Raw genomic sequence first — 23,799 nt, forward strand, 5'->3', positions numbered from 1 at the left:
CCAACATGCATTCACTAAGAGCATTTACTTACAGGAAGTTCCCTACATCAATTAAATTACAGGTATTACTGAATATTGGATTGTAAGTGTGTATGTAACATTGCCTATGAACATAAAAATCAATCCTATAATGTAGCATATTTATAATGTGACACGTGGCACATGATACCCAGAAAGAGTTTTCCTGAAATGCACAATAACAGAATCTGTCAAGTAAACATCAAGTAAGCAGAAAATGTTTTTTTCTTCCCAAATAAAAATTGTGTTTCCTTTTCAGTTGCTTATTGAGAATTTTTGGTATATGCAAACATTACAGTGTAACCCAAACCCTGGAACTTTTTATCAAGAGTGAACTTCCCCAGTGGGGAAAGCCTGGTACAACTCTCTGAGAAACTGTTCCTCTTTCTAAGAGGATTAAACTGCACCTGAATCATGGCCCATTGCCCTTCTAGATGCAGTTTCAATAGGTGCAAAGTTTCTGACATCTCTTTTCCATTAGGAAAGTTCAATCAAATGCAGAATGACATTGCTGCCCAGCACCCCTGTGGTTACCTGTAGTACCACTAGTGAAACACACGATTGAAAGGTCTTCTGGCCGAGGAGGCTAAGAGGAGACAATAAAAGAAAAAGGAAATTACTGGAATGTCTATTTATACCTGCTCCATTTTTTTTTTTGAGAGAATGCAATTCCAATTATCTCCTACTTAGCATTCTCTCCCATCTGTGAGAAGAAGTATATGTCCCTGATTGGTCCAAGACCCTGATTCTCCCCCTTTCTCGTTTTGGTGCTCACTGTTGATTTTTCATTCCTTTTGGTTGTCCTCCCTCAGATGTCTGTGACAAATGCTCTCCCCCAGGATGCTTCCCACAGGATGCATCTTTCCATGGTGACTTCTTCTCTGCTCCCAGTCTTGGCCCTCAAATTTGGCCTCCTTTATGCACCTAGAAAAAAGTGCTATTTCTATGGTGCAGTGATAAGACTGTTGCATTTTGAATCAGAGGACCTAGATTCAAATCTTACCTCCTCTACCACCTCTGTGACCTTGAAAAGTCACTTCAACTTTTTGGGTCTCAGTTTCTTCATCTGTTAAATGAGGGGATTGGAGCAGATGTCTATTCCAGTTCTAAATCTATGACCCTGGGATCTGGATTCAGATTCTACCTCTCATGCTTACTACCTGTTTAACCTTGGGAAAGTCATTTAACTGTCAAATAAAGGGGTTGAACTAAATGATCACTGAAATGCCTTTTAGCTCAAATCTTTGATTCAATGATTCTGTGATTTCAAGCCCAGAATAACCATAGTCAATGAAACTTCACCAAAAAGTTTACTTAATGAAACCACCCATGAAAAAAGTGACGAAAAACAAGGTGTGATCTGGAATTCTCCTTTTGTCCCTCTAGTCACCTAGTAGCCCAACCAACTCATCCTTCTAGGTCCAGATCAAGTTCTACTATCTCCATGAAGTAAGTCTTCCTTCCTTGATGACTCTCAGGGCCCATTATTTTTTTCTCTCTCTCTTTTAACCTCCTAGAGAATTTACTGTTTGTATCCCTCATCAAGCTTGAATCACCTATTACCTGGTATGTCTGGGAACTTTTCATGGGTATGTGTACAATCCTGTGGTCCAGATTTGTCTTGAGGGCACTGGCCTTTTATCTCTGTCACTACATCTAATACACAGTAAATACGCAACACATTTGCTGACTATTAACTTACCACAGGAGGGTGATGATTGTCTCGTCCACAATCCTGAAAAAAAAGTAAATGTGATTTTAAAAGTCCTTAAATACATTTACATCATCAGAGCATTGAAATCCAATCAAATAACATTCACTTCATTCCAGCACCCCACATTATTATAACCTTTCAGTATTAATTAGAAAGACAGTATTAGGGAAATTTGTGTGCTAATAGCCCTGAGGAGGTGAAGTCAAAGAAAAGTCAGAAATGCTGCCTATATCACTGGCTTCAAACTCAAATAGGAATGGATCCCTGCAAACTGCATATTGACTTAGAAAAGCACTAATGTACGCTATCTATGTTGTGTTGTATTTTTATTTTAGTAAACATTTCCCAATTCCATTTTAAACTGGCTGAGTTATACTCCCAAGAGTTTGATGCCTCTGGCCTCGACCATGACCAAATTTATTCTAGTGCGAAATGGAGCAATTTCCACAGTTGTTGATATTTTCATTGTATCTGGTGTCTTTATGGGTGAAAACTTTGTCTCCAGAGTTCCACATGATCCTACATGTCCCATGTGAGCCTGAAGGGTGTTTTGTCCACTTGAGGGTTGTCTGTACAGGCTGTGTTTACTAGTGTGGGAAAAAGGAAACTTGAGCTAAGACAAACACCCAATTAGAACTAGCAATTAAGCAGATGTATAACAGCTGGTTGTTTGATGAAATTCATTCACTTTCCTTCTAAAATGGTTTGTGTGTCAAACAGCATTGGACTATGAGCCCTCAGACAGTAGGGATTCTGTGGCCTTTCATACCATGCTTGGTATATAATACCCCATGCAAGCAGATGTGGGCCCTTACTTGACTCAGTGGGCACCCTCCTGAAAAGTTGTGTACATGGCAGAAAGCTGAAATAGAAAGAACTAGAGCCACTGAAGAGTTAGGAGAGCTGGGCTCAAATCCTAGCTCTAGCACTTAGCTGTGTGGTCCTGAGAAGCTTACTTTAGATCTTTGAACATCAGTTTTCTCACCTGTAAAATGGTGATAATGATATAGTCCCTACTTCCCAGTGTTATTATGTGTTCTTTAAACTTTAAGGCACTGTAGTAATATGTTAGTGTTATATTTTAAATGCACAAGGAAATTAATTATACAACACTATCCTTTTAGAAAGAAGAGAATTCTTTTCTAAAATGAATAATCAGGGGCAGCTAGGTAGTGTAGTAGATAAAGCACTGGCCCTAGATTCAGGAGGACCTGAGTTCAAATCTGGCCTCAGAAACTTGACACTTACTAGTTGTGTGACCCTGGGCAAGTCACTTAACCCTCATTGCCCTGAAACAACAACAAAGAAAAAAATCACCCCCTTCACTAATTTATTTTCTGGTAGGCAGCAAAGCATAGCAGATAGAAAACTGGCTTTGAAGTCAGCAAAATCTGGGTTCATCTCCTGTCTTTGACACATATTATCTGTGTGACCATGGATAAATCAATATCCTAGATAACTCTCTAAGACTAGAAGTTTCAAACAAGCTGTTACTTGGCTTTGGTAGGAGGAATTTCCTTACTGTAAATTCTTTTTTTTAATTTAGAATTTTATTTTTCCAAATTATATGTAAAAACAAATTTTGACATAAATTTTAAAATTTCTAAATATTTTTTAAAAATTATTTAATTGATTAATTAATTTGGGGGGGTCAGGGCAATGAGGGTTAAGTGACTTGCCTTGGGTCACACAGCTAGTAAGTGTCAAGTGTCTGAGGCTGGATTTGAACTTGGGTCCTCCTGAATTTGGGGCCAGTGCTTTATCCACTATGCCACCTAGCTGCCCTGTAAATTCTTTACAATGAGGAAGTCACAAGTATGGGCTGAACCAAATAAAAAGATATTTTATATAACCCTATATTCCAATGCATTGAGTTTGCTTAAAATGAGGTATTACCAAGAAGTCTCAAATGAATGCTTTTTGTTGTTGCCTGATCATAGTGACAAAGTCCACACAAGTAGTAGAGAATGCTAACTTCATTCTATTATTTCCTCAGAAACAGAGTCAAATGGGAAAAATTAATTCAATGGGGTGCCAAATAAATTTAAGACTATTTACAAGGCTGTGGTAGCCCCCATCATACAAGAACTTCAGAATATATCTCCATCCATACTCAACATCATCTTTGCCTTTTCTTGCATTGAGTAGCTATAATAATCTTGGACGAGGCTGAGCCAGAGTCCTGCATCCTTCATGAACACTTAAAATATTATTTTTTAAAAAGACAGAGTTGAATCCCTCATTATACTCCTTTATTATTTATTGCCTGTTTTATTCTTTGCCACTTAGCATATATTGGTTTCTATTAAAAATGTCAGATGAGGCCCCAGACAGACTATAAAAGGTCATGGACTGTGTCTATCCTTTGGATTCACTATAACATAGCTAAACTCAGGACTGGGCAGCTATACTGTAATTTTATTATTATTATTATTATTATTATTATTATTATTATTATTATTATTATTTTAGTGAGGCAATTGGGGTTAAGTGACTTGCCCAGGGTCACACAGCTAGTAAGTGTTAAGTGTCTGAGGCTGGATTTGAACTCAGGTACTCCTGACTCCAGAGTCGGTGCTCTATCCACTGCGCCACCTAGCTGCCCCCCTGTAATGTATTATTAAGTGATGGTTGAAGGTTCAAGAGGAAGTGTGATAGCTTTATCTGTGGCTCCATTTCTAGAAAGACCAGGAATTGGACAAGTTCTTTAAACCCAGGGATAAGTCAATTACTGTTAACTCAGCTGGTGCTGTCAATTGTGCTAAAATGAGGACAGGCTTCCTCTGTTACCACTTCATTTCTAACACCAAGCTCAAGAGGAATGACTCTTCATTATGCTGAGCTGCTACTGACTGAATTGACCAATATCCTGGACAACAATAAAAACAATTCAGAATGTGTACATTCCTTTCAAATGAATGTCTTCAGAGGCCTTTCCCCTGGATGCCTTCCCTAGTGAGTTGGAGCATGCTTAATATTTTCTTCATAGATCATCTCAAGTACCATTTTAGATCATGACAAGTCTACCAAAGAGCAGTAATTCTGGAGTCAGAAGGCCTGAGTTCAAATCCCAACCCCCCTGAATCTCTGTTTCCTCATCTAGAAAATAAAGGAGTTGGACTAGATGGCCTCTGAAATCCTATCCAGCTCCACAGCTACAATCCTATGAGGTTAGCTTCAAGCCATGTCTATATATATATATATATATATATATATATATATATATATATATGGAAATGCTGACCCCTACATAGCTGAGCCTTTCATATGGACACAAAAAGCACTGGCTTAGAGTCAAAACACCTAGGCTCTAGTACCAGCTCTGACATGAAAATGCTGTGTGTGTGTGTGGGGGGGGGCAGCTAGATGGCACAGTGGATAAAGTACCAGCTCTGGATTCAGAAGGACCTGAGTTCAAATCTGACCTCAGAAACTTGACACTTACTAGCTGTGTGACTCTGGGCAAGTCACTTAACCCTCATTGCCCAGCCAAAAAAAAATATTTAACAGGCATTTACAGTGCTAAGAATTAGCAAGGTATGGGGAAAGAGCAGCTAAGTGGTTCAGTGAGGAGATGCTAGGTCTGGAGTCAGGAAGACCTGAGTTCAAAACCAGTCTCGGATACTTAGTAGCTGCTAACAGCTGTGTGACCCTGGACAAGTCACTTAACCTTTGGTTTGCCTTAATCCGCTGGAGAAGGAAATGATAAACCACTCCAGAATATTTGCCAAAAAAATCTCATGGACATTATTGGTGTGCTATCGTCCTTGAGGTCATGAAAATTTGGACAAAACTAACTTTGAAGCTAGAAGACTTAAGTTTGAATCTTGGACTCTAACACTGACTAACTGTGAAGTCCAAGGAAAGTCACTTCACTTTCCAGAGCCTCTGTTTCCTCATTTGTAAGGCAAAAGAAATTAGACTTCTACTACCTACTTCTCAGGGTTGTAAGGAAAAGCTCTTTTAAAAGGTTAGTTATTATAACTTCTTAGCAGAGAAGTGATGTTATCAGTTAGAGATAATAAACCTTTCCAACCTTACAGAAAGCAGCTGTAAAAAAAAAGTTTTTAGAAATTTAACCATTTAAAAAAATGGACAATTTATCTGTTTTGACATTTATAAAGAGCTTCTATTAAAACTAGACAAAGAAGCTCACCTCGACTTCCTTCATGGACTGAATCTCCACACCACTTTTCTTCGCTCGTTCTTTCAAGTCCTTTTCGAATGGTTCAATGAGAATAATGAATTTCAGACCAGGAATTTCCTTTCTCTCCACATGTTCCAGAAGAAGGATAGCTTTCTCAGGTCTATCACAAATCACTGTGGCAATATCAGCTGAGAAGAAAATTGTTGTGAGTGTCAGTACTAGGCAACCTCCCTGGCTATGGCCTGTCCAAAGCATGGTATAGTTATAGGGTGGCCTGGGCAGATGGTGCTCCAGGGTCCACATGAGCCCTGGCTTTGAGAACCTTACCCCTAAGATACTTTGCCTCCTTATTCCATCCAGCAATATTGCCATATATTTGTGTGGGATTTAATTAGTGCTTAGTTTTTTAAATTGCTAACAGAGGTATGTACATATGCATGTGTGATAACACATGTATGTATGCATGCAAATCAGAGGACCAGTAAGAAAAGGATTGGTCTGTTGGTGACCCACTTTTCCCACAATAGCTGACCAGAGAGAACGGGCACTTGGAAGACAAACTTCCTGCTTACGAAGTAGAAAGCCCTCAACTGGAAAAGAAACTCTTCCTTTCCAACTTCTAGACCAGCAAAGACATTAGGAATTTCACAGACAAAGACTGGAACTAGAAGGAACCATTAAGGATTGGTTTGGGCAAGGCATGTACTGATGATTTAGACACTCTTAGCAGGATATGCTGTTGCTTTGAAAATTCCCATTCCAAGGGTATTTTGGCACTTCTCTTTGGGAAATGAAATTTCTGCTTCTGACTTCTCTGAATTAATATTACCTGTGTTAATAATGTAGCGAATGGCCCCTGGGCCTAATGTGTCATATAGTGGAACCACCACCATGGAATAAGTGTAGCAGGCCAGCTCTGAGATGATCCACTGGTAAGAGCCACAGGAGATTTGGTGGAAAGAAAGAGAGGAGGAGAGTTAAAATACTGTTCAGTGACTTGACACATGAAAAAAATTGTCAGATAGCATTGTTTCTTTTACCTCTGGCCGATTCTGAGCAAAGACACCAATAAACTGCTCTGTTGATGGTTTACATTCATGTTGGAGGAGCCCTGATCCCAGAAACTCTGCCCTGTCTGCTACCTGGGTATTTGGGAAAGACAATTCAGTAAGGAAAAAAATTATTACATGAGAAATCTTGAGGTACAGCTAAGAGATTGAATATTTCCATTTAAATAAATAACTTTAAACTAGAGGAGCAGTCTGGTATAGTGAATAAAGGATTAGGGATGGGGTCAAGATGATCTGGCTTCAAGTTGTGCCTTTAATATATTATCTGCTTGACCATAGACAGAGTCACATATCCTCCGAGGAAACTCCCTAAAAAGCTAAGTTGCCAATCTGCATTAGTGGAAGTAGTTTCTCTACCAGTGAATTCTCTACACCAATGAAATCATGTCTTCCCCCTAACTGATGGTGCTAAGATTTCCCCTCCCTCTAACCAGATCAGCTGAAAGCCCAGAACAAGGTTGCTAAAGGCCACTGAATTGCTGATGAATCCAGTTTCTTCTCAAAACATTTGAAGTCCATCCAAGATACATTTCCTGATGTTTGCTAATGGCATTATTAGGTAAAAATAACCTATCGTATCTGTCAGCAAAAATATGACAAATGACATGAAATAACCTTGGAGATGAGTAATATTGCACTGATGTCTTAAGATCTCTCCTTGGAGTTTATTTAGCTAGAAACACTGTCAGCTTCATATACTTACCTCTCTGTAGGACAACCACTGATATGGCTGCTTGGGCTTCCTGGATCCAAGGCAGGGACCATCTCCTAAAAAAGAAGAATGTTGACTGTTAGCCATAGTGGACATTATGGAGACCTGCTTTATGAAAATCCTTTGAAGTCTCAATTCACCTGGCAGTGTGCCAGGTTGGGGAGGATTCAAAAAAATTGTGATGGAGACTGCCCAAGCTGACCTATCTATACATATTCTAGACCTATCTATACACATTCCAAGTGTTGCGTAAATGAATAGGTTGAGAATGAATATGATAACATACAAGGCTGCTAGTACACCAGAGGGTTTCAAAACCAACTCTCTAGTGGGCAGAAGTTGCAATTTGGGTGCACTGCATGAACTGCAAAGGGAACTTTTAGAGGACTATGCAGCTGCCCTTACCCATTCCTAGAGTTCTTGTGTATATATTGTAATCACCCAGTAAGGAAAAATATTTCACATATATGTTTACAATTAGGAGAGCAAACCCCTCCTCTGTCCAGCCCCAAATAATGAAGGGTCATTTATAATGCTTTTATATTATTGACTCTTAGAGTTTTGGGAGTGGTATGTATAAATACATACATATGTATGTATGTATGTATGTGTATACAGCCAAAGATTATATCACATTACCACTATCTCACATTTTCATAGTGTTTTAGACTTGAAAAGAGACTTTACATACATTATTTCATTTGATCCTCATCAGAACCCTATAAGTATTACAGTTATTTTTTATCCCCAACTTATACATGAGAAAAGTGAGACCCAGAGTGACTTTCTCTGGCTTACATAGGAGGTTTTCAGAGGGTAGATTCAAACCTAGGCATCCCGATGCTCAGGTCACAACTCTTTCCACTCTATAATGTCAGTTCCTATAAAGCTGACTACTTAAGGATCAGTGTTACCAGTTCTAGACCTGCTTCAAATATCTTCTCATAGTGCTTGTTCTAGCCAAGAACAATCTAAATAGACAATTTAAAAAATTTTATTTTAAATCATAAAAGTACTTTATTATTTTCCTGTTTCATGTAAAGATAGTCTCCAACATTTGTTTTCCTAAGATTTTTATTTCCAAATTTTGCTTCCTCCCTCTCTTCCCTCCCCGCTCCCCAAGAGAGAAAGCAATCTGATATAGGTTATATATGTAAAATCACATTAAACGTATTTCTGCATTAGTCATGCTGTGAAAGAAGAATCGGAAAAAAAGGGAAAAACCTCAAAAAAGAAAAAAACAACAAAAAGTAGAAACCGTGTGGTTCAGTCTGCACCGAGAATCCATAGTTCTTTTTTCTGGATGTGGATAACATTTTCTATGGAGTTCTTTGCAATTGTCTTAGATCTAAATAGACGATTGTAAAGGAATGTCTTTTGTACATATACACACAAAACAGTGTGTGCAAATCCGTCAAAATTAATGGGGAAATAAAGGGGGTAAGGAGGAGTAGTTAAGAAAGAACATAGTGGGGGCAGCTAGGTGGTGTAGTGGATAAAGCACCCAGCCTGGATTCAGGAGGACCTGAGTTCAAATCCAGCCTCAGACACTTGACACTTACTAGCTGTGTGACCCTGGGCAAGTCACTTAACCCTCATTGCCCTGCAAAACAACAATAACAAAAAGAAAATAGTTCCACGGAAGAAGCAGTCATAAGCAAAACAAACTTCTTGATCCTAAATGGGGATTAAAAAGGAAAAAGAAAAGGACTAGAATCTATGATGGTGCCTTAAAATTGATTGCCTGTTAGACAATTTGGGAATGGCTGAACAGACTAATATGAAATGTCATGGAGTATTATTTCAGGCTCTTCCATTAGACTATGAGCTCCTTGAGAGCAGAGAGTATTTGTTTGTTTGTCTTTTTACCCCTTTCTTTTTATTCCCAGAGCTTAGCACAGCATTTGGCAGGAACAGATACTTAAGAAGTGCTTGTTGACTTATTGCACCAAAAGAAATTATTTCAGAGAATCCTGGGTAGTGTGAACAGTTGCAAAGTAAACTGAGCAGAAGGAGAATGCAAAGAAAAACAACTTTAATAAGAACTCTGATCAAAGCAAGAACCAATCAGGTCTCTGAGGACCTGTGGTGAATTCTGTTACCCACTTCCTGACGCAGAGATCATGTACCCAATGTGAACATTTTTTATATCCACTTCAAGAATTCACTTAGCTTGACTATGTTTATTTGTTACAAGTCCCTCTCCATCACACCCCCTTTTATAATCTCAGTTGTGGAGGGGGAATGGTTGGGAGAAGGCAAAGTTCTAGTAGGTCACTAGCAGTAATGACTCTTTCCTCTCACCCCAACCCCCACAAGAGGACCTTTTAAACATTTTTTTTTAATTCCCAGAAGAGAAGGAAGAAATGACTGGCAGGTTAGTTTTGAAAGTAATTTATAGAATTTATTATATACTTTTTTTAAAAAAGCAAGCAGTGTGAAACGGAGATTAATCCTTTTATATAGAATCCCTTTTTAATGTTCTGATATGTATATGGAAATGGTTTTTTGGAGTTTAAGTTCAAAGTAAAAAAAAAATTAAAAGAAGTTTCAAGAAACTTAAAAAAAAAATTATAGGCTGTAACTATTCCACCTTCTCCTAGACCGGAGACTTTATTAACAATGAGGGAAGCTTCAGACGATCTGTTTTATGTCCCAATCTATTTCAACTAAACAAACACTAAATTTTATAAATTATACCTGGTAATTGCATAGTTCTGTGCTAGTCCCCTGTGATACAAATAAATTGTGCGTGTGTTGATGGTAGTGGTGGGGAGGGGGAGTCAACATGTTCTGCCCTGAAGCTCAATTGTTCTGCAGGGAAGGCAGAAAGTCAGGTCTGTTTTGCTGCCACAACAATAATCTCTGAAACTGGCCAAGGCCAGCTCTATGGGCAGTAGAGTCCACAGCAAACTGAGCACCTTCTCTCTCAGTCCAGGGAGGAGGAAAAAGATAAGCCTGGACAGAAACAAGCAAGTCTGATGATGGGGTTGACAATGTCCTTAGGACAGTATTATGAGCCTCCAGAAATAAGGACCTGCAGGAAGACTTTGACCTTTTCAAGACAGCCAAGAAGAGCCTGCTGGGGAAAAGGCCTGGGTCACATAGACAGCAACATTTATACAGAAGGTGCAAGACAGCAAGGGATCTTCCTCACTGTTTCTGAAGTGGGAGAAAGGCTATACTGGTCTGGCTCCTGAACATACTCACTCCTTCACTTAAGCAACAACAAACAGAGCATGTTTGACCCACAGGCTTGGGTTTATGGAAGCATAACCACCTAGCCACCTCAGACTAGCAGGCCTCCTGATGCTAGGCTAGGACAGAAGGTGAGACTTCTCAGCAGAGTCTCAGAGGAAGCAAGGATCATAGGCTTTTGAGCTGGAAGGGCACATGCATCTGGTCACCCCTTCCCCCTTCCTCCTTATTTTGTACAGGAGGGAACTAAGGCTCAGAAAAGGCAAGGACTTTGTCCAAGGTAACACAGTCAATAAGAAACAGAACCCAAACTTTTCAGTCCAAATCCAGTATTATTCAAATCCAAATTCTCATTATTCCATATTGCCCTCCGGAGATGGTACCAAGGGTGGGCAAGAGAGTAAGTGTGAAGGGAATACAGTAATAGAGAAAAAATGTTAACAGAACTTTTTATAAACATATTTTTCCAGCCAGAAAATCCTACTGTCTGGGAGTATTTATTCTGTGATAAGCTGAGTCATGCAGATTACAGTGAAGGCTCAGAGATTCCAGGGGATAGGCACAGTGGGAACAATTTTCAAATCTTGGCTTGCTTGGTATAAATACCTTTGAGCCTCTTCTCAGGGCTCAAAGCCTCTTATGACAAAAACCAAACACAACAAAGAAACATGTGACCATTGCAGCTCAAAGACACCGTCCAGAAAGCAAAACCCCCTGAATTTTATGAGAACAGTAACAAGAAGGCCTTGTCTCCTCATCACCGGACAGGATACTAGTCCGACATAAGCATCCATTAGGGGGAAAAAAACGGTCCTTCTTGCCTTGAATTGGAAACCACTTTCCAAAGAGAATCTTGGCCTTCCTGCTTAACCCTAAGCTTTTGGAATACAGACCCAAATGTTCTAAAAACCAAAGGCAGCATAAACTACTTAACAATTACACCCCCTCAGGCAGTGGGGTATTATTTTTCAGAGGTATCTGACAATCTCCTGGTCATGACAAAAAGGGTAAAGACTAAATACCACACAGACGAGCAAAAGGCTCTGCTGCTTCTTCCTCTCATCTAGTTCTTGTGTGGAAAACACATTAAAAAAGCTATGATTTTCTTAATTCCATCTGCTCTATGCCAGGTATGCCCTCACTAGCTATTCATAGAATCACACTCTCTCAGAACCTTACAGGAGTTCAGTTTTTTTCAGTCCAGCTTCCCTCTGCTTTAATGACCACATATTGGCATGCTGTTTTTATGCCTTTGATTTTTATACTAAGACAATCCTGTGCAGCCCCTGAGAAAGGTCATCTTGGGGTATGTTTAGCTTCTTTGCCAAGCACAAAGACAGTAGCTGAAAATCTAGAAAAATAGAATTATTTATCAAATCAAGTGTCTTAATCTTAATTATGCCTAAGCCAAAGGCCAGATGCAGAAGAAAAGCAGTTGGGCCCCTGACCAAAGGAGATACTTCTCTAACTTTATAGCTAGAGCATGGTGGGATGGGAGAAGGGAGTGGGGGTTGGGGAAAGGGATATAGATAAGAGTCAATAACTCGAGTGAGTTTTCATGATTCCTAGAAATGAATTTCCTAGAACATGCTCATTACTGCACACTCTCACTACTGTATCTGAAGGTGTAGCATGAGTTTCTGCAGCATTGAAGTAGCAATATTGGTGCTGCTATTCTGAAAAAAAAAGGTATTTTGAAAACAGTCCTCAAATTCACCTTAGTAGTAACTTCCTCTTGTAATTTGATCACAGTGGAGGAAATGAGCTTGAAATGCTAACCAAGTGTCTTATAATGGGAATTGTTTATTTTCAACTTCGTAACTTCACCTCACCAAAACCTGACTCATGGAATAATAATGATAAGGGAAGGTCAAGGCCATTTCTCCTAGTTCAGAGGTTGTTGAATTGACCAAAATCTGTCCCACGGCATGTAAAATTTTACTTAAACATTTCTTAGATAAGATGCTAGAGGAAGAATTTCATCTGTCCTTGAGTCCTTGGCAACATGTAAATCTTCCTCTTCAATTAGCCTATTTGTGAACCCTCTAAATGTTTAATCTGCAATCTGACTTACTTTACCTATAGATTTTGTTTGTCCAAGTTTATTCCCTTAAAGGAAGTATGATATTATGACTCTAAGTTTGTTAAGGTTTTATGACATTGAAGGAAGTATGCTAACTTTTATGGCCCAAGAGGAATGAACAAGATTGCAATAGGGGAAAAATTATTTCTCCATCACTCTGATGTAATTTTGCCTGTAAGAGACTTTGTCAGATCCTAATGAGGGTTCAGGTTTTCTCCGAGGCCTGAACCTATGCTTGAACATAATAATAAAACCTAGGTTGTTACTGCTATAATTTCTGCCTTGTGGTAAATATATTTTGATAGCATTACTACTACATGAATACAGAGAGGAGATATTTTTCCCATAACAGTCTAGATGAATTTTTTTCTATCCCAACTTTGCTTTGGTCTTCCTCTCTTTTTGGAATACTGAATATCACTTTTTAATCCTGCCAGACCCTGTCTCCTGGGCCCGAGAAGCTAGTCTCAAGCAGTTCTCTGAATATACTAAATTATGCTAGTTATAATAACGGGATTACGCTGTTATGTGTGGAAAGGCAGAAGTATAAAAGCAGCTCTAGGACCAAACCAGATTAAAATGTAATTGGGAAATATTTAACAAAAATAAATTAAAAATACAATAGAACATAATGTTAATTCAATATGAGGCCTGCAGAGATCCTTATGTATGGGCCTGTTTCTATTTGAGTTTGACACTGCTGCTGAAAGGGATCTCTGACATCATCTAATGCAATATCTTAGTTTTATGGCTGAGGAAGCTAAGTTCCATAGAGGAAGAGAATCGAGGCAGCTAGGTGGTGCAGTGGATAAAGCACTGGCCCTGGATTCAGAAGGACCTGAGTTCAAATCCAGCCTCAGACACTTGACACTCGCTGTGTGACCCTGGGCAAGTTACTTAACCCTCATTGCCCGGCAAAAACCCAAAACAAAACCAAAAACAAAAACAAAAGAAAACCAAAAACAACAACATATAGAGGTAGTGAGACTTGGCCAAGGTTAGTTAAATAGCTAAATCAGTATTTAAAATCACATCTCTCTATATAGTGCTCTCTCCACCACACATGTCGGCTACAATGCATTTTAATGGAAAGAACTTTGGGTGACTTGGGTTTGAATTTTGTAGCCAACACTTGACGTTAATGACCACAAACAAGTCCCTTTGCCTCATATATAAGCCTCTACTTTTCTTTTCTCTAAAGATGAGGTAATAACACCTATACCTTAGCTTTTTAAACTGTGGGTCACAGCCCCATATGGGGTCATGTAGCTAAATGTGGGGGTTGTGAAAAATTTGGAAACAGTGTGGTGAGTAAAATTATATGTGGTCACCCTATTTCTGTCCCCAGTGTAGGGAAAATTAGCTGGGGTTTATCATATATTTGTTACTTAGAAATTAGAGGCTACTGTGCCAGTTTGGGGGCATTCAGCATTTATTAAAGCATATTAAATATTAGTAAAGAGAGCATATGAGTCTCTGAAAGATAGGAAAGCCTAGCTAGGAAATAGAAGAGAGAGAAGAGAGAAAATAGGGAGCCCTAGAGGGCTGTGTCTGCTCTTACCAAGTTCCAGGGCCAAGAGAGTAAACAGCTAGTATAAGCTGCCTGAGAGAAGGATGAGAGGCGGCCCTTACACACTGGTTAAAGCTAATTGGCTAGCATCACTGAAATCTATTGGTTCACTGGATTTGAGGGTGGTTCTGTGCAGTCGTGCTGAAGTCAGAGCCCAGAGAACAGATTCTCTGGTGGGAACAAGGCTTTCAGGTGGGTGTGGTTTTGAGTGAAGTGACTTCCTGACTCTGGGCTGACCTTAAGAAAGGTCAGGCCCTGGCTCTCTGGTGGGAGGGGGGGGGGGCTGGAAGTCCTGACCTCCCTATTATTTTGTATTTTTTTTGCAGGGCAATGGAGGTTAAGTGACTTGCCCAGGGTCACCCAGCTAGTTAGTATCAAGCGTCTGAGGTCAGATTCGAATTTAGGTCCACCTGAATCCAGGGCCGGTGCTTTATCCACTGTGACACCTAGCTACCCCACTATTATTAATAATTTTCTCACAACCGTAAAAGGTTATATATACCTATTTTATATACCTATATACCCGGGGTGACATAACAATTTCTTGGGTGAAAAGGAGTTGCAAGCAGAAAAAGTTTAAGAAGCTTTTTTGTATGCCTTAAAGGCCTATGGGAATGGCTTTTGTTGCTTCCTTGGTGTCAAACAGTCATCTTATGGACTTACGGCATTTGGCTGCCATTCTCTACTTCCATGTCTGGCTAGCCCCTCCCCCAGTCCCCGTGGTTCCTGGTAAATAGTGGTCACTTACTTCACCAAATAGTGGTCACCAACCTTCAGCTGGAGTGAAAAGAACACAGCCTATCTGTGATGGAATGTCCATGTGGCCTATCTGAGGACACATGAGGCTCTTTGTCCCAGAAGTGTCTAACACTCACCAGAGATGCTCAGCCCCCTCCTGAAGACTTCATACATGGTCCGAGCATCATCATAGTAATGGTTCAGTAACTTTGGGCTGCCTCCAATCACGGACCGCCGAGCTCCATCAAAGCCCTGTGGAAGCAAAAAGACACGGGCTAGAAGGGAACTTTGGGAAACATGATATTTCTAGGGAGTAAGAAAGCAGTCTATCAGCTCCATCACCTAGAGATACCAATACACAGTATCTTTTCAACTATATGCTGCAGATTAATTTTACCTGTTAACAAGAGAACTCATTACATATATCCCATGGGCTAGACAGACTAGACATAACTAATTTTGCTTTAACAGTAGGATTCTTCCTTTAAAATTATAGCACCATTTTCAAACCACATGTAGTTTGCATGCCCAGGCATGTGTTAACAAAGAAAGATTTCTAAAACAACAACAACAACAAAAGAAGATTTCTCTCTACTCTACGGCTTCTTTGACAGTATAAATTCTCCATGTATTGGCTCCTCACTATCTTCATTGAAGAAGTTTTTGACATTGACTAAAGAGAAAGTACATTGAGAAGGACCCCAGTTGTCATATAAGCAATAACAGGACCTTGTCCTTTGGTTTGGTCTTTAAAAGGAGGTGGAGACCTGGGAAGTGTATCATACAGAGAGATTTGGGTGCAGACACACACAGACAGACAGATACACACACACACACACACACACACACATATGCACAAGCTGGGTTGCACTTCAACCTGGCAATATGTCTGTGCATCCATGTAACCTCTACAGGGAACCAGGTATATTGGGAGAGGAGACTCAGATATCATTCACATCTTAGGTAGACCAAACAATCTATTTAGCTCTGTTGAGGAAGGAGGATCAACACCACAAGGAACCATATATACCAAGAAGCAACCAGAAACTTCTGGGTCACATAAGCAACAAGACAGAAGACTAGACATTTTCTTGGATCCCCATGGCCTCTCAAACCTCTCTAAAACAGAAACTATGCAGCAAAGATAAATGAACTTTGGTTGTCTCTATGGAATAATATACTCAGAATTCTAACAAAGGTAAAGCAAACAAAGCAACCAACTTATGAACTGATACTCACTGACCCTGAGCTCACTCAGCACCTCTCTCCCACCTCCCATGCTACTAGAATTGAGGGTGCCCTAGCTGAGCCAAGCTCAAGGCTGTAGAAGTTTGTTTTGCAATAGCCAGAGCCACAGTAGCATTTCTGAAGCAAAAATATGCTGAGAGAGCATGCCAGCCATCCAGCATGGTGGCGGATAATGCTGTAGTACCAGTGCTGCAAAGCTCTGAACTGCTGGTGTCAGGCCAGAGACCTGGAAAAAAAAGAGCGAGTGGGGCAGGATACCAAATCAGGACATCAAGTATGTGTGTGTGTGTGTGTGTGTGTGTGTGTGTGTGTGTGTGTGTGTAGTTATATAGTACTCCATGAAACCTGAAGGAAAAAGCTTAATATATAGCTGGGGCCAGTTCTGTCACCCAAAAGTTATTTGGAGCAGAGACTTAGTCTAATGATCAGTGAATTTCCAAGCATGGAAGGAGGCTGAAATGCCTTGAGATTGAGTCCCAAAGGAAACCACCATTAGAATGGACAAGAGTCAGAAAGTATGCAATAGGAGGAGATCGGGAGGAAAAAAAAGATTGAAATTGCCAAAGCTCTCAGGAAGAAGAAAATTCAAATATCTTGAAAATAAGCATATAAATCAATGGTGAAAACATTTACAACAGAAGCAAATATGGCCATCAGATCTAGTAAATCAGCTCAGGCATATATGAATAAATACTCTAAAACAAAGGAAAATGATTCAATAATTAATGAGACAGAAGATTGTGTGAAATGTGTGGAAAACATAGAACTACATGTTCTTCTTGAGTGGTTCAAAAGAAAAATGTGGGGAGCAGCTAGGTGGCACAGTGGATAAAGCACTGGCCCTGGATTCAGGAGGACTTGAGTTCAAGTCTGGCCTCAGACACTTGACACTTACTAGCTGTGTGACCCTGGGCAAGTCACTTAACCCTCATTGCCCTGCAAAAAAAAAAAAGAAAGAAAGAAAGAAAAGAAAAGAAAAAGAAAAAGAAAAACAAGGATTATGAGAACAAAATTTATGGCCTGTACAGCAAAAAATAATTGACAGAATAGAAAAATTGAAATCTGCAATGGTAAGTCTTACCAAAGAAACAAAAGAGAGAACAATAGATTGGGAATACAAATAATGTATACAGAAGTGAAGGACAAACTAGAAGAGTAGCAGAAAGTAAGACATACTGGTCTCAAAGACAGGATGCATATGAAGACAAGAATTTTTACTCATTCTGTCTAAGGATCATAGGCCTCCCAGAACATGACAGGACAAAAAACCTTAACACTATAATGCATGAAATAATAGAAAAGAACTGCCCAGAACTTCTGAACATAGAAAATAAAATAACAATTGAAAAAATTGTTAAATCATCCCTGAAGGGGAGATAAAACAAGGCTGCAAACTATGAGACATATAGTGGTTAAATTTTACAATTCAACTCAGAAACAGTAAGTCCTGAAGGCAATAAGAAGAAAGGCCTTCAGATACAAAAGAATGAAAAATTGAATAACACAAGACTATTTGATACCCACTAGAAAACAAAGGAGGGAATGGAATCTTGTTTCAAAGAATAAAGGAGCCCAGAATGGAACTGAAGGTGACCTACCTAAATCTGAGGTTAACCAGAAATGAAAAAAAGATGGATGTTGAATAATAAAGAGGTGTTTGAAACATTTTTAGAAATTCTAGAAAACTAGAAATAAAAAGATTATTTGATTATTGAATAATCCCAAACAATGGAAATACAGGACAAATGAAAAAATGCAGCAGCCAAGTACAACAACAACAACAAAGTAACAGCAAAGAGATCAGCAAGAGACTTCTTTCTAAATGTACACAAAGAGAAGGGTGAAGAGAAGTGATGAAGGTGGAAATCCAATGGAATTAATAATGAAGAGGCAGGAGTATTTTGGACATAACTTGGCAATACCCTGCCAACAGGTGAATCAAATGGGACTACATTCAAACATGGGAGGTGTTATGGGCCAGGGTACCTCATTTGAATGGGCCGGGGTATCTCAGAAATTTTCTGGGATAAATCAAAGACCCTTCTCCTTGAGAAACTTAACCAAAGGATAGACACACCTATAGAGATAAGTGGCACTAGATCAGGACTGAGTTAGCTCCAGGACCACCACCCTTCATTCCAGTATCCCCTACCCCTCGGGGAGATAAGATTAGGTGTGGCTGCTGCCTTTGTGGTGTGAGGGGGAGAGAGATGGCTTGAGAGATCCGGAGCCACCCCTCACTCAACTTCCCCCAGCCACCACCAGTGGGGGATGGCCCTCCCCCAATAAAGAAACTTTCCACAGTCAGATGATCACCCCATCGGACCACCACCATCGGTCCTCTATAAAAATATCTGCCTGTCTCCTGCTTAGGGAGATAGGTATCTCAGAGAGCCACACCTCTGTGCCATACCTTCTCCCCATGAGAAGACCAAGGATTTCTCTCTTGGTTTCCTTTCCCTAGCACCTAAATAAACTATTATTTTATTCTAATTGGATTTGTGTGCAAGTGGGTGTAATTTCTTAAAGAGGAATTCCTAAGAACCCCTACCCTAAACCCCCACTATTTCCCCATAACAGGAGGGTAAATAAGGGAAGGGGAGAAGCATGATAGAGATGAATATGTAATATGCTAGGGTCAAATCAAGGGCTAGGAATGAGGGAAAGGTAGCCTCTGTGATCTCAGAAAGCCTTCAGGGGGAATGGGTGAGGAGAAAAAGTGGGGATAGGAGGAAAAGGAAGGAGATTTTACTTTTGTGGTGGGAGGGGGGTTCACTGGTAAATGCTCCTATGGGTGAAGAGAAATGGTCTATGAAGGGAGATGGGGGCCTTGTGCTAGATGTGGTTTCAGAGATTTGGTGCTTGAAAAGTATACTAATCCTACCTCAGGAAGGGGAAAGTTGGAATTTCTGGGGGCAACTGGCACCTGGGGGAGTGAGAAAGCATAAACCCAGATAGGAAATTTTGAAGCAAATGTAGGAAAAAAGTCAATAGGGGCAAGTTATAGATCAGTAATGGGATGCATAATCAGCAATATTGTGAGTGAGTGGTGTAGTCCTTGGCATCTTCAATAATTGGCATTGTCTGGGACTGAGGCTCATTGGAAAAAAAGAAGTCTACAGGGCAAGCTCTACAAGGCAGTGGTATGGTGGGTGGGTGAAAGAAAAAAATGACTGAGAAAACAAAGGTTTCAACTTCTGAGCATATCAGTTTATTAAGCAATGAATACCAATTGCCTAACAAATTGGGACCAGACCCCTGAGTTTGGCCACTGGATCCCAAATACAGGGGGAAACAGATTTTTATGTATTAAAATAATTAATCAAATAAGACAAATTAATTAAAAGAAAACAATTAGCTAGGCTTACAAAATTAGGTAATCTGATTTCTAATCAGAGGAGAGATTGAGGACTTTCGTAGTTGAGAGAGGGAGAGCAAATAGGTATAATTCCCAGAAATCAGAAAAAGAGGTGACCTACTTCCCTCAATATTCAATCAAAGGAACATGCAAGCAATAACTGATTAACCCATATAGGGCCAGTTTTCAGATAAGACATATGCATTATTTAAGATGTGTAATTGAGAAAAACCTCCTTGCATCACTCTTTGAATCTGACTGGGTTTATGGTCAGCATAACCTGGGTCCTTAGTTAAGGGTTTCTAAGCAGCAGGTAAAAAATGATCCAGCTTCCCGGCCACTTAGGGATAGGTTCAAACAAGGCAAGAAAGTTTTCTCTCAATTCCCACAATTGAATAAAGTTTTCTTACAAGAAAGAAATTGGACTGGACCCATAATTGATTAGAAAAGGAACTGAGCTAGCTCCAGAAATGAGTCATAAGATGGAATTAATGTGGTTCACTCAATTCCCAGTACCACTCACTATTCTAATTCCCTCAGTGGCAGAAAATGGCTAGAAGGGAGACCCTAGAATGGATACTTTGGAAATTTTGCGTGAAGAATACAGAGAATAAAGAGAACAGATAATTTTAAGGGTGATGAATCACAGAATGAGGGTCTAGAGTAGAGAGAAAGAGAGGATGAATAATAAAGAGAGTGAAAGAAATCCTTTTTGGAAAAGAGTGCAAAAATGAAATTAAAAAATCTAATAAACAGGACTAGTTGAAGGAGAAGAGAGAAAGAGGGAATCTACTTAACTAAGAGGAAAGCAAGAGAAAGAATTATATAATCAATAAAAGCAGGAGGAAAAATAGTTAATAAGCAAAATCTCAAAGACGAAAGAATAACAAATGAAAAAACAAATGAAAGGAGGGGATCAATATGAGAGAAAGATATTCAGTGGGAATAGGTCCAGCTTAAAGAAGATTAAGGTAAAATAACTGAAAGAATATAGCATTATGTTTCCAGAAGAAGGAAAAAAATCATAACTTAAAAAACTCAATATTATGGGTAAATGGATTAAAATATAAAACTAACTCTCATAACTTGAAATGTGAATGGATTAAGCAATCCAATAAAAATTTTAAAATGACAAATTGATAAGAAAACAAAACACTATAATCTGTTGCTTACAAGAAATATATTTAAAAATCAAAGACCTACATAAAATAAAACTGAGGGAATAGAAAAAAATTTCTGTGCATCAAGTGAATCCAAAAAAGCAGGAGTTGCAATCATAATATGTGAAAAAAGCAAAAACAAACATTCAAAAATTAAAAAGGGATAATTAAGGAAATGACACTTAAGTGAAAGGAACCATATATGATAAACATAAGTAATAAACATATGTTACAAGTGCCTTAGCATCCAAATTCATAAAGGAGGGGTTTCCTGGGGGGCAGAGCCAAGATGGTGGAGGAATGGCAGTAAAGACATAATTACTCCAAAATATAGCTCTGACACAATTACTCCAAAAACCAAACCAAACCAAACCAAACCAAAAAAACCCTCCAAACACAGTCAGAAAACAACTCCCGGAGCAGCAGAACCCACAAAAAAAATGGCTGAGATTGTTTCAGCCAAAGACACTTGGAAGTTCAGCAGAAGGGGGAGCCAGGCTGGGAGTGGAATCTGGCTCCAAAATCACACTGACACAGATACAGCCTCAGGCAGGCTATGCAAGAGAAACTTACACCCAAGCTTCTGAATCAGCTGCAGTGCCAGAGTCTTCTGGAACTGAACTTGTGGTCTGGTGAGAGGTTCAAGCAGCTGGCTGGGGGGAGTCTACAGGGGTGTATTTAGGAGCTAAGGAGGGGATTTGGATGTCCTACCCCAGCAGGAAACCAGGAAGAAACCTTGAGTGGTGGTGGCCCAGATGGGGGAGGAGTGCAGGCTCCTTGAAGTTAGCAACCACAGCACATAAAGTTTTGCTACCAGGTTGATTGGCAAGTTGGCTAGGGGTTATCTATGGCCCAGAGAAAGGGCCAGACAAGTAAAGAAACTGCCCCTCATTAAATCATAACACCTGTGACCCCCTGAAGCTTGGGAAAGTATATTGTGGAAGCAAGACCCCACACTAAGAAGGAGTTAAAAGTCAAGTGAAAGATGGGCAGAATGAGAAGGCAGAGAAAGTTGTGAACCATAGAAAGCTTCTTTAGAAGTTGTGAACCATAGAAAGCTTCAAGGTGCACCCTCGGAAGAGGATAGCAATATCAGGGCCCCTACATCTAAAGCTTCCAAGAAAAATATGAATTGGTCTCAGGTCATAGATGTGCTCAAAAAGGAGTTTGAAGATAAAGTTAGAGAGGTAGAGGAAAAAATGGAAAAAAGAAATGAAAGAGATGCAGGAAAGTCATAAGAAAAAAGTCAACAGCTTGAAAAGCCAAATGGAAAAGGAGATACAAAAGCTCTCTGAAGAAAATAATTGCCTAAGAATTAGGATTGAACAAATGGAAGCTAGTGACTTTATGAGAAACCAAGACACACGAAAGCAAATCCAAATGAATAAAAAAAAATAGAGGGCAATGTGAAATATCTCCTTGCAAAAGCTGCTAACCTGGAAAATAGTTTCAGGAGAGATAATTTGAAAATTATTGGACTACCTGAAAACCATGATCAAGGAAAGAGCTTAGACATCATATTCCAAGAAACTGTCAGGGAAAATTGCCTTGATATTCTAGAAGCAAAAGGTAAAATAGAAATTGAAAGAATCCACCAATCACCTCCTGAAAGAGATCCCAAAAGGAAAACTTCCAGGAATATTATAGCCAAATTCCGGAGCTCCCATGTCAAGGAGAAAATATTGCAAGCAGCCAGAAAGAAGCAATTCAAATACTGTGGAGCCATAGTAAGGATACCACAGAATCTAGCAGCTTCTACATTAATGGACCAGAGGGCATGAAATATGATATTCCAGAGGGAAAAGGAACTGGGTTTACAACCAAAAAGCACCTACCCAGCAAATTATTATAATCTTTCAGGGGGAAAAATGGAACTTCAATGAAAAAGAGGACTTTCATGTATTCTTTATGAAAAGACCTGAAGTGAATAGAAAATTTGACTTTCAAATGCAAGACCCTAGAGAAGCATAAAAAGATAAACAGGAAAAAGAAATCATGAGAGACATTAAAAGGTTAAACTGTACATTCCTACATGGGAAGATGATATGTCTAAGTCATAAGAGCCTTCTGAGTATTAGGGCAGATGATAGGAATAAATTTAGACAGAGGGCATAGGTGGGAATTGATTATGAAAGGATGATACCTGTAAAGCATTTATTTTGGCGGGGGAGGGGGGGCAGTCAGGGTTGATGAGTGTCTTGTGTCTGAGGCAGAATTTGGGCTTGGGTCCTTCTGGGTCCAGGGCAGTAGCTTTGTCCACTGTGTCACCTAGCTGTGCCATGATGATATCTTTGGGGTAAAATTGAGGGGGGAGAGGAATACACTGGAGGAGGTGATGGGGAGTGACACAATGGGGTGAAATATCACATGAAAGAAGCAGGAAAGGGTGTATGGAGTGGGGGGAGAGTTGGAGGAGGTGTGGGGAAGTGAAGGAGCCTTATACACATCAGAATTAGCTCAAAGACCTTAATCTCATCAAAGTTGGCTCAAGGAGGGAATAACATACACACCCAATTGGGTGTAGTAATCTATCTAGCCCTGCAGGAAAGTAGGAAGGGAAGGGGATAAGGAGGGAAGGGTGAAATAAGGGAGTGCAGAGTGGGGGAAGGGGGCAGTCAGAAGCAAAACACTTTTGTGGAGGAATAGAGTGAAAGAAGATAAAAATTAGAGTAAATATCATGGGAAGGGAATAGGTTGGAGGGAAACAGTTATGATGACTGATTATAATGGCAAAACATATGGTATTTACTTTTCTGGGCTATTGTGAAGAAAATTCTTTGTCA

General features: G+C 39.6%; 1 protein-coding gene across 6 annotated transcripts in view; it reads right to left on the reverse strand.

Moving 5' to 3' along the window:
* Positions 1-23,799, reverse strand: part of ACSL6 (acyl-CoA synthetase long chain family member 6) — a 156,992-nt gene that overhangs the window by 48,742 nt on the left and 84,451 nt on the right. For all 6 annotated transcript variants that reach the window (XM_043980188.1, XM_043980185.1, XM_043980184.1 and 3 more), the window contains exons 3-9: positions 15,388-15,502; positions 7,653-7,717; positions 6,920-7,021; positions 6,709-6,808; positions 5,889-6,067; positions 1,721-1,753; positions 553-604 (exon numbers count right to left, since the gene is read on the reverse strand). In XM_043980188.1, coding sequence (XP_043836123.1) covers positions 553-604; positions 1,721-1,753; positions 5,889-6,067; positions 6,709-6,808; positions 6,920-7,021; positions 7,653-7,717; positions 15,388-15,502 — 646 coding nt within the window. The remainder of the gene's footprint in view (positions 1-552; positions 605-1,720; positions 1,754-5,888; positions 6,068-6,708; positions 6,809-6,919; positions 7,022-7,652; positions 7,718-15,387; positions 15,503-23,799) is intronic.

The sequence above is a fragment of the Dromiciops gliroides genome, chromosome 2 (genome assembly GCF_019393635.1).
Source record: "Dromiciops gliroides isolate mDroGli1 chromosome 2, mDroGli1.pri, whole genome shotgun sequence".
NCBI lineage: Eukaryota > Metazoa > Chordata > Mammalia > Microbiotheria > Microbiotheriidae > Dromiciops > Dromiciops gliroides.